The following is a 13589-nucleotide window of genomic DNA, read 5'->3' as shown; positions in this document are numbered from 1 at the left end:
ATGTCAAAAGATTTATCAGTGCCACCTGAAATCCCTAAGGAAGATGGCAGACCCAAGTGGGACAATAAGTTCCAGTATATTTTAAGCTGTATCGGATTTGCCGTTGGTCTGGGGAACGTGTGGCGATTTCCATACTTGTGTCAGATACACGGAGGCGGTAAGATTGAAATGGGACTTTGCCAAAATACTAAACTACAATTCTAATATAACTATACTAACTTATGATGGGCACGGAAGTTATATATTTGCATCACTGTTTTGTTTTTTTTAACTGTCTAATTCTCATAAATGTTTTGCACCAGTTAGATTAGCTTTTTCTATAGAAGTATATTTCATTTTGAAATGATGCGTTCATTTAGGAAGTAAGACCAGACTGACGCTCTCAGCAAAACTGATGTTAAAGTTCTTACATTGCTGCTACAGTCCCGATGGGAGCAGGAGACTGAACGTGCAGCTCGTTACCTTAAGGAAAAGTGAGAAGTCCTGGGGAGGCCTGAGTGAACGGGGCCCCAGACAAATGGTCGCTGCGCTTTCCTTTGGGAAGGTGAGCGAGTCATTCCCCTCCCTTCTCTGATGCTCTTAGGAGCTACCTCATCGCCTGGAACTGCCCCTGAACAAAACTAAATTGCACTTTTTGATGTCTGTGAGGCTGTTTACAGTGCTCAGCTGATAGAACACCAACAGGAGCCTGCCAGGTGGCATGAACAGCTGCCCAAGCCTGTCCCTGGGCACCATTCCCGCAAAGAATTGCTTTAGAAGCAGCCAATTTAGTAAATATAAATGGATCAGAAAAGAGTACTTGATAATTCACCATTCACAGTAGCTTTTGAGATCTGCCATGGTAAGCTGTCTAAAGCAGAGTGAGACAGCAGATTGTTTCAGCCCAGTATTATTCATTATCTTTCAATTAACTGGAGAAACTGAAAATTCGAACTTGGAGAAACTGTCAAATGACAGAAAGAATTATTAAATCCAAGCTTGTTCTATATATTTGAATCAACCAAGGAACCAAGAATGGATGCTGCCTTTAATGGAAGGAGGTGTTTCAGAAAGAAGTAGCCACTTAGGGACTCTGGTAAGTAGCTGAATGAATGAGATATAGCAGGTTATATCAACAAAAAGAATCTTAGCATATATAAGCAGAGCACTAGGAAGTAGGTGGAGATACTGCTACTGATACTAAGACAACTTCCGAACTTCTGACTTCTTCTGAAAGTCCACCTTTCAAAGTCAACTTGAAAATTAGACAAAATGCAGAAAAGCCCCAACAATTATTCAAGGTCTGGAAAACTTTTGGGACAAGGAATGACTTAAGCATCCAATGTATTTAGCTCATGAAATTGAAAAAGAAAGAGTACATTTATCATAGTCTATAAACAAGCAAATGGAAATTATTTTGGTGGCAAGGAGGTCTTTAACGTTCAACATGTAACAGCTGGAAGCTACAATCACACCAATTCAAATAATAAAAGAGAAGAAGCAGTAGGTTAGATTCCTCCCAGGAGACTTAACATTTTCCGTTATTTATTTACAAGATGCGAAACCCAGTGAAACTCTCTCAGAGGAATGCCAGAACTGGATGGTTAGAAAGCCATAGGTGCAAGCATACTGTTTCTCTGCATTTGCCCATAGAAATGGCTGGAAAAACCTGTCACTTCAGTCAATGATACATGCGTTAATGAGACATGACAAACACCTTTAGAGAGACATCCCCATAGCAGATATGGCATGGGGCCTGCAAGGAAGATGTTCTTCTGTAGCAGGAGCTGTAGGTCAGACAAATACCCTACAGCATCTCAGGTAGCCTTTCTCTCTTGGAGAAAGGGAACAAGCATTCAGTATTAACAAACAACATAATAAAACTAACATAATGTGATATTTTTGTAATCTAATGAACAACTAATGCAAAGCACTCAGTGGAAGGTTTGAAACTCACAGACAGGACCACAGCAAGATGCAGCTCCTCTGCACATCTCATTACACAGAGCTGCTTCTGGGGCCACCAACTGCATGAGGCTGCATGAACTTTGTATTTCAGGGTTTTGTGCAAGTATCTGTTATGGATTAAGATGAAATATCGTTCTACTGACTGTAAAAAGGCTCTCACACCTTCCCATGAAGCACCAAGGTTTGCTTCTCCGTGCTAGAGGCGAGGGACTAGCTGTGGCCAGCTGTTTTGCAGCCTCTTCAGATCCCAGCCTCACTTCAGAAGATCAGCAACACTTGCCTCCTACTGAGGTTTGATCTCTCCCCTCCATCCCTCCCCTCCGAGGTCCCCTGCATCCCTGCCTTACAGACTTCTACCACCCCAGGAGAAGCGTGAGTCTGAGTGCAATGAGACCCACAGTGACCTGTCTTACAGACTGCGCAGTGCTCAGAAAGTCTGTTTGCTTGTGTATCCAGCTTCTGAGCACTGATACATCCCACAGGAGCTGCTAGGGACAAAAAAGGCAGGGTTTAGAGCAGGTTTAAAGATAATAAATATAGGAAAATGCTGCAGGGACAAAGGTTGAGTCGTTCCTTTGCTCCGTGAGTAGTAATTTTGCCAGTGAAAAATCAGTTTAAAATAACTAGCAGACTCAGTAACGGCATATAGCTACTTTGCGTCACTACAAACAGCAGCACAAGACAGTGGTGAATAAAGGTCAATGGATGGATGCGCGGCCAATGTTTGGTCACTGGATTTTAACAAAGGGCTCAGAGAGCTCAACAGCAGGATGGACTCGGTAACAAAGTGCTGTGGGGTTTGTGAATAATTTATCCCAGAAAGCTGGCATTGGAAGAATTCGAGTGAGTCACGAAGACCACTAAGAAGTCAGAGCTGTTGGGTTTACACCAGCGTATAATGTAGTTGCATTTTTGTTCTGCTAATTTAAGGCAGTGATGTGATTTGGGGTTGCATTTTTGAAAGCAAACAACTCAGATGTAAAAGCCCAATAGATTTTCAGGGGTACTGGAGCATAAATCCTGCTTGTGTGCATCTGAAGATGTGAACATGGGAGAGACCAGCAGCATCGTGGTTAACTAGGAGCCCTGAGAGGTGCAGTGTCTCCATGCCTGCAGCCATAGCCACAAGTGCAGCTAAACTTGGTATGGATATGGCACAGATATGTTCTAAGGCTGAATGGCTTCTGGGGTACAGATCACAGTTTCACAGCTGGTTCAGGTGATATCCAAGTGTTTAAGAGTTAGGCAATGCACTTTTCCTCATTTCTAGATCTTTTAAAAAACAAGAGATAAAAATAAGTGCTTGTATATTTGTCTCATGTCAGCTGTTCTCATCAGACCTCTGGACCTTATTCATCGCACATTAGTGTTACTCAGTAACTCGGATCTAATATAATATCAGTTTTGCTGACATTTATCACCCGCTGTCGTTACTGATTATTTGGATTTATTGCCTGAGTTAAGTTAGTTATTTACTTTTCATGGCTAATGGATCTGAAGGTTGTTTGCCACAGTAAGCGGAGACAAACACAAAGGTTCCCAGGCAACTGGGATTGAAACAAAGTCTCTAAATGGCCCAGTATATAGTTTGTCACTTAAAACTGAGACTCAAAGAAGTCATATAGCTATATACGTACACATACAGTCATCTGAGTATACTTTAAAAAAAAAATCAACCCAGTTTAGCTGGAACTTACTGCAGTGTTTTACTTTTTATTATAGCTAGTATATATATGCTTGCCTAACCCATTAGTATTAAAAATGTGCATAATGTCAGAGCCTACAGGATGGCTGAAAAATATCTTTAATACAAAATACAGTTTCTTTCTAGGAAAATAAACACACATAAACACTAAAGTCCTGCTAAAAAGGGAGAACTGTTTACTTCTGGGGCAATGATTTACAGACTTTCCTAACCCATGGCCTACCTGAACTTTTGCTAGAATTTGAACTACAACTTGCTATGAAATGCAGTTGCCTGGCTCACTGTGTCCTCAGAAGGAAAATAAAATCTGAGAGGAACAACAGGTAGATCTGGAAGACACTGGGAAAAAAAAAAAAAAGTATGTTGGGAAGAGCAGAACGGTTCACTCTGATAGAAAAATGAAGTATGTTACAACAAGTAACAAACTTCATTTTCTGGACTGTTAGCATGTCCTGCTCAAGTCCTTGGTGAAAAGCTATGGCATTTGGGGTTGATCCTTTCATAACTTGTTGTATTTGGTCGCCCTTTACAGCTCAGGTTGGTGCATGCTTGCATGTGGGTGCTGCTCACTTGCATCCTTCAGTCATGAGTACTTCATAGGGAAGTTCACCAAGGTTATTTTATAAGTTGATCTACGGGTGTTACCCATCTTTGTTTGAAATGGCTATTGCCCTCTTGGTTTTCTGGACATGGCTTCAGCTCCTTCATTGTTGCTCAAGGAGATATAGTCATTTACATGGGAAACTCAACCCCGCAAATTTTCAGAGTCTGTAAGACATGCAATGTGGCCTATAAGTCAAAATCAGTGCCATCATAAATAAGCTGCACAAATATGATGTTTATAGTAGCTTATACTTTTCACCTGGATTAAGCCATGTGCAGAAGACATAACAAAGATCATGAAGTATTGTTTTCCAGAGATAGGGGCAAATATGATTAAGTTGCTGCTTTTTTCCCTACCTTATGTCTTGATGTGATTCGTTGCTGTGTTGGCTACTATGCTGCTTAGCTGAACCCCCATGGAGAAAGGGGGACAGGTCTGATAATCCCCTTTGAATAGCTAATAGTTTTTTCTCTGTGTCTGCACAAGTAGTTACCACCTAGTGCAATTTCTTGTAGGTAAAACATAAATTATCACAGGTATCTTGCCATTAAGTTCTCAGTATTTTGGAAAAATGCATCCATCACCATTTCTCCTATGTACCAACAGAACCAGTGAAGGGGATCTCTGAATGCTTGTTGCATTGTATCGTACTGAGATGTGCTTTCTGAATTTTTCAAACTCTACAGATGCGTTTCCTTTGGAATTACTATTTTGCCACTTTCCAGGTCACTTCAGTCTTCATTATAATTATTTTTTCCCTTTCCTAAATCTCTGATCTGAAGGAAATTTATTATTCATGTTCTGGCCTTTCAAATGCTGTTGTGTCTTTAGATCATCATTTCAAGATACTTTCCTTACTTCTGCTAGCTGATCTGCAGGCGCTGGTAAGATGCAATATTGAGCACGTGGATCAGTTCCTCTAAGTTTTTCTCCACCATTTAGGAAGCCTTCATTGGTACCCTGACATCAAGTAAAGCTATTGGGTTTTCTTCTCTGCTTCTCACTGAGGCTCATCAATTTCTGCTGGTCTTGGTACATCTTGATTAGGAGGTCGCCTGGCTGATACTTCAAACTGTTTTACGTTTCCACTAGTCAGGTCTATTGCTCTCTCTTTCTAAGATGTGCCAAAACCAATTTGGCTGTTTCACTCTGCTTTGCCAGTTGCCATGATTCAGCTTTAGACTGCGCTCCTTTGTTAGCCTCCTGATCATTCTGCCCTCCGGTGCATCAGCCACTCTCAACAGGCTGCCTAGTAGTTAGTGCACTTCTCTTTCAGATTGTCATGCGTAGGTGATATAATAAAGATTGTGCCCTTCAAGTGTCATTTGGCAGGCAGAGGGCTGAATATGGTCGAGCAGTTGCTTTTCTGACCTGATTTGCCTGCACATTGCAATTGAGGGGTCAGGTTTTAAAAACCCTCAGTGTATCTAGAGTGCACTAGGTATTTTCCTTTCTACTGCCATGACTATAGAGCTATCTCCACTCTAATGGTTCTTCTGAGTTAGCAATGGTACCAATCATGCTACACGCTAGTGCTCCTTGTCACGTGGGACTCTATTGTTAATGAAACCAACTTACCAATATGTGCAGTATTTGTAGTTGTTGATAGCCTGATTTGAAAAAGCTCTTGTAGGCTTTCTGTGCCTTCTCATGTGCACAGGGATTGTTCCTCGGCTTTGCAGTATCCTTGTGCAGGATCTCCTTCCAAAATAACTTTTAACTCTGGTAGATTTTGGACTGGTTTTGTTTTTCCTTTACCTTCTTTTAGCAGTGGAAGTATATACTTGCCCGATGGATGCTTTATGCATCTTGAGTGTTTTTCTGACAGAAGGAATGGTGAAGACTAAAATTTTCCTAGGTCATGCCTCAGGGATGCAACTAAATCATGCCCTGGTGATACTTTTGATTTTTATGGGCATTTCTCCAGGCTTTTAAGGTACTTACAAATGCTTGATCACTATCATTTTCCTTATTCATTTTTTGAGAGGAAAAAAGTTACTGAAGCTAAACTTTTGGTTTTAGAGGTTCCCCCCTGGGCTTGCTTCTTATGTATGTATGTCATTTATTTTCCTCTCACTGTGGAGCATATAGATCTAGAATATCTAGATATAAATATACCTAGAATACCCAGACATAGAATAATTTGCTTACTTGCACTTTATGATTGTTTCTGCTGAGGTTTCCTTTTCCCATGCCTCAAGGAAGCCAAAGCTACTGAGTTTCTGCTGTACCTGTGCTATACGTCATATGGGTGCCGATAGGGTTTTGCTGAGCCCATGTTTGAATGCTGTTTTGTGATACATGCTCTGTGTTAGGTACCAGCTTGCTTCTTCATTCTGCTTCTTGGATTTTCTTCTTGCCTTTTTCACGGTTAGATTTCTCATGGCATTTTTTTTAAAAAAAGTATTTAAATTCTGCTTTCTGGCACATCCTCCTCTATCTATTAAACAGAGCCCTTGACTATATAGTGCTAGAGGATTCCTACTCACTATTAGGTATCTGATACCTTTCCGGTATTCTTTTTCTTTCTATGGGTGGGGGATTTTATGGTGAGAAAGAGTAAGCTTCAAGTGCTTGAGCAGACTGTCTATGCTTTTCCTGACTATTTCCTTTTTGCCTAAAAATACCGTAAAGCAAAGGAATGAACAACTGAAAACATATTTTTACACTAGAAGCCATTTATTTGAATTAGGTTTGAGAAAGATTAGCTCCATTAACTATTTCTTCTTAGCTCAGTCTTCTGCCATATTTTCATATTTGCAGATAGCATAGTTTTTATATTGTTCTCATGGAAAACCAGTATTTTCTTTCCAGGCATGACATTATGTTTTGCCGTGCTCTAAATATGACTGGAGATACGTACAAACCAGCACAAAGTAAACAGGCTTTTATCAGCAGAATATCTAAACGTGCTCTGCTGTCAATGGTTCAACTAGCAAACAGAAAAGAGGAGAGAGATAAGAGAGGGCAGTTTGCACTAATTAGTACACAGTTATTTCCAGGGAGATATGATATGGGAGATAGGTTGGTCCCTTATGGAGTGCTCTGCTAGCAAGTGCTCAGCATCGTATGGATTGCAGCGAAACAGCTGCTGCCCGGAGCTGGTGTGCAGCCAGGCAGCCGGGCGAACAAGCAGAGTGCTCCGCACTGCGGTGCTCCGGTCACTCACATGAATGTTTTGCTCTTCCCAGGAGCCCGCCGAAGGCATCGGGCTGTCAGGAGGGCTGGGTGGGTGCCCTCAGGTGTGCTGCGGAGGGGGATATTGCAGCGGGTTTGAAGGAGAGTGCAAGACTGAGCACGGCGAGAGGTTACTGAGTTCCTGCGGAAGGGACCTGCAAATTCCTTAGTATTTACATGGGAGCTTCAGTAGGTAGCTCCAGTAGGTAGCTCCAGGTGAGATTTCATCAGGTGGTAAAACACTTAAACTATTGTGGTCCTTAACTCCCTCTAAATTTCTCTCTTAGGAGGGGTTTATAACAGCCACTTTAGAGCTTCCTCCAAGCAAGGGGACTACTGAGCAGGGGTATGGAGGATCCAAATTGAGGATTTAACACACTGGGAATTAATTGTGAGACTCCTTTTTCAAATCTGCTCCTTAGCAGTTAAAAACATCTTAAGAAATCAGATCATAAGGAGAGACATTTATTTCCACCTTTGGGAAATTAAGAACAGTCCTTCATTGAGAAGAGCTTTGCCGATTTTTGTTCCTATGTGTTTCTTGATAAAGGGCTAAACTATTAAACAACATATCTTCTCTGAGTGTTGCATGTAGTTATTGCAGCACCTACCAATAGGTAGCAAAGTTATTGCAATACCTAGCCCAAGGGATTCGATTTATCTGCCCAGCATTTCTAAATAGTCAGTGATTGCAAAACACAGGAGCCGTTCCAGGAAGAGACTAGAAATCCTTACGCATTCCCCCACCTCCCTCCTGGGGCCGAAGATGGAGCGGAGAGCCGAGCTGGTCCACTCTGCTTTCTCAGATGGTGATGGTGAAGCGGCTCTCCCTGCCAGCCTGGAGGGAGGGGAGAAGGTTTCCAGAAGAGCAGAGCTGGGCAGACTCAGATTTGAGATTTGGAGGCAAAGTTGAAATGGTGTAACAAGGCACAGGTTTATTGACACAGTGATGGGGAGCACAGAGTCAGCATGAGTTGGTAAGAGGATTGGGAGGGGGCTGAAGCAGGACTTCTGTCTTTGTTTCCCCAAAGAAAAGAGGCTTCGTGGTCACAGTGGTTGTTGGTCATGTCAATAAACTTCAATCTATTAGACCATTTTAATTTAATTGGACATTTGGGCAAGTCCTTTAAACATACTGATGAAACTTCTCTTGGTCTCATGAAAATCAGTATTTGTGCAAAGGAGGGAGACCCAAACCCACGTCCCTTCTGAGGGAAGGCGGGGGAGACGAGGCGTTGCACACCATTTTGCAGGAACTGGCCAGGCTGCCGGCAGGATTGATACCTGCCTGCAAGCACCCAACAGCACGTGCTGCCTCTGGCCCAAGGGATCCACTATGAGAAAAACAGGGGAGACGTAGAGAATACAAGCTGGGAGGAAATCAGGTTTCTTTGCTCCCACCTCTCACAGAACAACTTCAGTCTTGCTTTCAGTTTTTCATTAGCCAGAGGCTCTGTGCTTTGAGCAGAACTTCATGCAATGAAGTAACCTGGTCTCTTGGGCGTCTCCAGCACAAAAACTTACTTTACCAGGGGAGGATGGAGTAGCACACGCCTGAGAGCTTTAAGGAGAGAAATGAGGTGATGCACTGAAGGGTAAACAGATGGTATAGGGGAGAGGCAAACCCTTGTGCTTTACGAGCAGGGGGAGAAAAGATGATGTTTAAAAGAAAGGGAAATGGAGGAAATAGTGAGGCTATTTATAATGGGCTGTAGCAGTGCTTGAGGGGAAGCATCCTGCAGCACTAAGCATCCCAGTCCTTCCTCCTACATCTTCACCAACAAAATTACCAGTGACAGATGTTACTTGGCAGGTATCCCTAGCAATGCTCCCTCTCTCAACACATCTGTTGTGGTTTAACCCCATCTGGCAACTAAGCACCACACAGCCGCTTGCTCACTCCCCCTCAGCAGGATGGGGGAGAGAATTCAAAGAGTAAAAGTAAGAAAACTCATGGGTTGAGACAAAGACAGTTTAATAGGGAAAGCAAAAGCCATGCATGCAAGCAAGCAAACCAAAACAAGGAATTCATTCACTACTTCCCATCGGCAGGCAGGTGTTCAGCCATCTCCAGGAAAGCAGGGCTCCATCACGCATAATGGTTACTTGGGAAGACAAACGCCATCACTCTGAACATCCCCCCCTTCCTTCTTCTTCCCCCAGCTTTATATGCTGAGCATGACGTCATATGGTATGGAGTATCCCTTTGGTCAGTTGGGGTCAGCTGTCCCTGCTGTGTCCCCTCCCAACTTCTTGTGCACCCCCAGCCTCCTCGCTGGTGGGGTGGTGTGAGAAGCAGAAAAGGCCCTGACTCTGTGTAAGCACTGCTCAGCAGTAACAAAAACACCTCTGCATTATCAACACTGTTTTCAGCACAAATCCAAACCATAACCCCATACTAGCTACTATGAAGAAAATTAACTCTATTCCAGCCAAAACCAGCACATTCTCCACCCCTTATTCCATACCATTTACCTCATGCTCAGGTCCCACACTATCCAATACATTCTCATTAGCCACGCCTTCCTTCCCATCCTTTGATATAATACACAGATACCATTCCCCTAGTCTATGGACCACCCCTGTAAAATGTCTGTAAAATGTCCACAAATGTCCACAAAATGTCTATTAAGTTCATTTAGTCCATGACTTTGGGCTCCATCTGTTACGGCGGTCACTCAGAACAAGAGAAGTGGTGTGTTGCATGGAGTTACTAGGCTCCAAAGCCAGCTCAGGTAGGGTCACTGCTGCACTTGCACTGCTGCTTGTAAGGCTTGTCCTCCATTGTTTCAGGTGGTTCCTGCTATAGTAATTCCCATAACATGCAACTCAAATCCTGGGTTAAAACAATTTAAAGGTATTTCCATTACAATCTCCACCTCTGGTCCCTTTGGACCTGACCATCGGGTTTAACATTGCGATGAACTCCTCCCCTTGCCCCTGCTCTGGCTTGGACTTATCCACAGACTGCAGTCCCTTAGGGATGTACCTGCTCCAAGTGGAGCCTTATCTATGGGCCACAGTCTCTTCAGGGGTATACCTGCTGTGGCATAGACTTATCCACAGCCACAGTTGCTTTGAGGTGGACCTGTTCCAGCATGGCCTTATCCATGGGCCACAATGCCTTCAGAGATATACCTGCTCTAGCGTGGCCTTACCCGCAGCCACAGTCCTTTCAGAAGTAAACCTGCTCCAACACGGCCTTACCCATGGCTCCAGTCCGTCCAGGGGTGTACCTGCTGTTGTGGGTTTATCCATGGCCACATGCTTTGAGGTGCTCCAGCATGACGTCATGCACAGCCACTGATGCTTCAAGGTGTACCTGCTGCAGCATGGACTTATCCACAGCCACAGATGCTTCGGGGTGTCCTGCTCCCACGTGGACTCATCCACAGGTCACAGTCCCTTCGACTCGAGTTCACACTGGAGTTCCAGCCTGTCCAGTCCAGCAGCACAGAAACAGCAGCGATGCCCGGGCCACCTGCCAGCCCAGGCACATGGCCATTGCTGTTATCAAAATGTTCCCAGGCACAGCAGAGTAAGATGATAAGCAGTACAGCAGTACAGCAAGCAGCAAAAGCAAAAAGCAGCCACTAATGAGCACAAGACTCTAACTTACAGTAAGGCAAACAAGCCCCATGGCAAGCATGGGAGCCTGCCAATTAATAGCTAAACAGCAATAACAGCTATAAATTTGATCTAGCACATTCCAAGCAAACCTGTTGTTATCTCGAACCCTTCGAGCCCCACGTTGGGCGCCAATAAAGACTGTTGTGGTTTAACCCCAGCCAGCAACTAAGCCCCACACAGCTGCTCGTTCACTCCTCCCGGTGGGATGGGGGAGAGAATCAGAAGAGTAAAAGTGAGAAAACTCGTGGGTTGAGACAAAGACAGTTTAATAGGGAAAGCAAAAGCCGTGCATGCAAGCAAAGCAAAACAAGGAATCCATTCACCACTTCCCATCGGCAGGCAGGTGTTCAGCCATCTCCAGGAAAGCAGGGCTCCATCACGCATAACGGTTACTTGGGAAGACAAAATGCCATCACTCTGAACGTCCCCCACTTCCTTCCTTCTTCCTCCACTTTTATATGCTGAGCATAACGTCATATGGTATGGAATATCTCTTTTGTCAGTCCAGCACAACATCCCACAAGGACTTTGTTAGGGTCATAAAGCACATAAATTACAAAACAGTAATTTCAGTGAGATGCAGATAATCATGTGGCTCAATTGCACTTAATTGTGTTTTCAGGGGCATTCCTGATCCCATACTTCATCGCTCTTCTCTTCGAAGGAATCCCACTGTTGCATCTTGAACTGGCCCTAGGACAGTGCCTGAGGAAAGGCAGCATCGGTGCCTGGAACACCATCTCACCTTACCTCGGAGGAGTCGGTACGTCTCCCAGGGTCCCAGCTCAAGGAACTGCAGCTGAGCTCCCACTGAGCACTCACTTCCTACAGACCTGTGCCTGACGCTCATTAGGACATCGCTCCCATCAGGTGTTACCCCAGGCACACAGGAGCCTTAAATTCAAACCTCACCACCTTTGCTGTGGGAAGCATAATGACCTTGAGCTCTGCTAGCCAACACCGCCTGGTTCCTACCATATTTTGGAGCTCACACAAGAGCCGCCTGCCCACAGTGCTTCTCACTCCTCCCTCACAGCCCCTCCAGGAGCCAGTCTTCTCCTTCCAGGGACAGTCGGACTGGAGGGGGGACAGAAAGATACAAAATCAGGAATGGGAGCCTAAAGATCCTAAAGCACCTGGGAAAGTTTCCCTTTGGGAGAGGGGGGCACAGTGGGGCTGCTGAAGGGAGATTAACAACATGGCTGGGCACGAGGGACAATCCACAGGGCAGTGTGCATCAACCTGGTGTGCAGTCCTGTACCAGCAATTTTTTTTTATTTATTTAATTTAATATACACTGAAAAAAACATATCTTGTGTCCCGTCCGCATTGTTAGGATGCAAAAAGTGAATGGGAGCAGCCACCGTTAGAGGGCTGAACCATCAGCTCTACCGGTTTTGAGACAGCACCCTCCTGCCTGCAGGGGCACAGAGAAACCCCCGGACACTCTAGCGGATCATGCCCTGCTTTAAGCAGGTGCCTGAAAATGGGACTGGCAGCAACAGCCATGCCTGTGGGAGTGTGTGGGAGGAGTAAGGGTGGGTAAGAGGAGTTATCTAAGGGCCAGAGGGCAACCAGGAAGAAATACCAAGGAGCAGGGTGGTGCCTCCAGCTAAATCCACCTCCTACAATTAGGCATGTCCACCCTCCCTTTGCAAAAAAGCAAGCACAAACCGTGGTGTTGCTATTCTTCCTTCCTTATTCTAGGAGCAAAACAGTTACCAGTTTAGGGCGTATGTGCATGATTTGGGACAAAAGAGTGCCCTCATGCAGCTCATCCTGTGAAACTTCAATCTCCTTTGGTCCCTGCTATTAAAGTTGTTCCATCTTGTAGAAAACAATGTATTATATATCAGAGCAAAGATTTCAACCTGAATCTTCTACATAAGTAGGGAGTGTCAGCCACCTTAGAGCAGGGCTGGTGATCTGGGGGACTGTGCACTAGTGTTTGGCTACTGAGGACACAAATGCCCATCTTTCACGTGAAAATCTCTGGGGGGAAACAGAACATCTTGAAAAATTAGGAAACGTGAGCTTCTAAGAGCAAGTGCTGTGACTGATAATTTTTTCCAAAGCTCTTATAAGCTGAGATCTTGTGCTTTCTGCAGGGGTTGGTTCGTGGATGGTGTCGGTTCTGGTGAGCTTATACTACAACACTGTCTTAACCTGGGTGATGTGGTATTTCATAAACTCCTTCCAAGAACCTCTTCCTTGGAGTGTTTGTCCTCTAAATGAAAACAGAACAGGTAACTACCACTTCGAGTGTCACTGCTAGCAAAAGGAGGATCACAAACATCAGAGTCTGGGGGCTAGCAATGGGAAACGGGAAATTTTGTTTATTTTTTGTGCTTGTGCTATGATACAAATACCAGTCTGAAAGAGCGTCCTCTGCTTTCTGACTATGGAGAAATAGTCCTTTATCAAGACACACGTGCCTGTTACCATAAATGACGTATCAAGACACGTGAGATTGTTAGCATAATTAAGAACCAAATTTATGACTACATCTTTCAGTAACTGCTTTAA

General features: G+C 44.2%; 1 protein-coding gene across 1 annotated transcript in view; it reads left to right on the top strand.

The window, feature by feature from the left end:
- LOC127012643 (sodium-dependent neutral amino acid transporter B(0)AT3-like) overlaps positions 1–13589 on the top strand; it is a 32612-nt gene continuing 19023 nt past the window's right edge. The window contains exons 1-3 of the mRNA XM_050890876.1: positions 1–157; positions 11686–11826; positions 13172–13309. Of these exons, the coding sequence (XP_050746833.1) occupies positions 1–157; positions 11686–11826; positions 13172–13309 (436 nt within the window). The remainder of the gene's footprint in view (positions 158–11685; positions 11827–13171; positions 13310–13589) is intronic.

This window comes from Gymnogyps californianus, chromosome 2 (genome assembly GCF_018139145.2).
Source record: "Gymnogyps californianus isolate 813 chromosome 2, ASM1813914v2, whole genome shotgun sequence".
NCBI lineage: Eukaryota > Metazoa > Chordata > Aves > Accipitriformes > Cathartidae > Gymnogyps > Gymnogyps californianus.
This window is presented reverse-complemented; position numbering and strand designations above follow the sequence as displayed.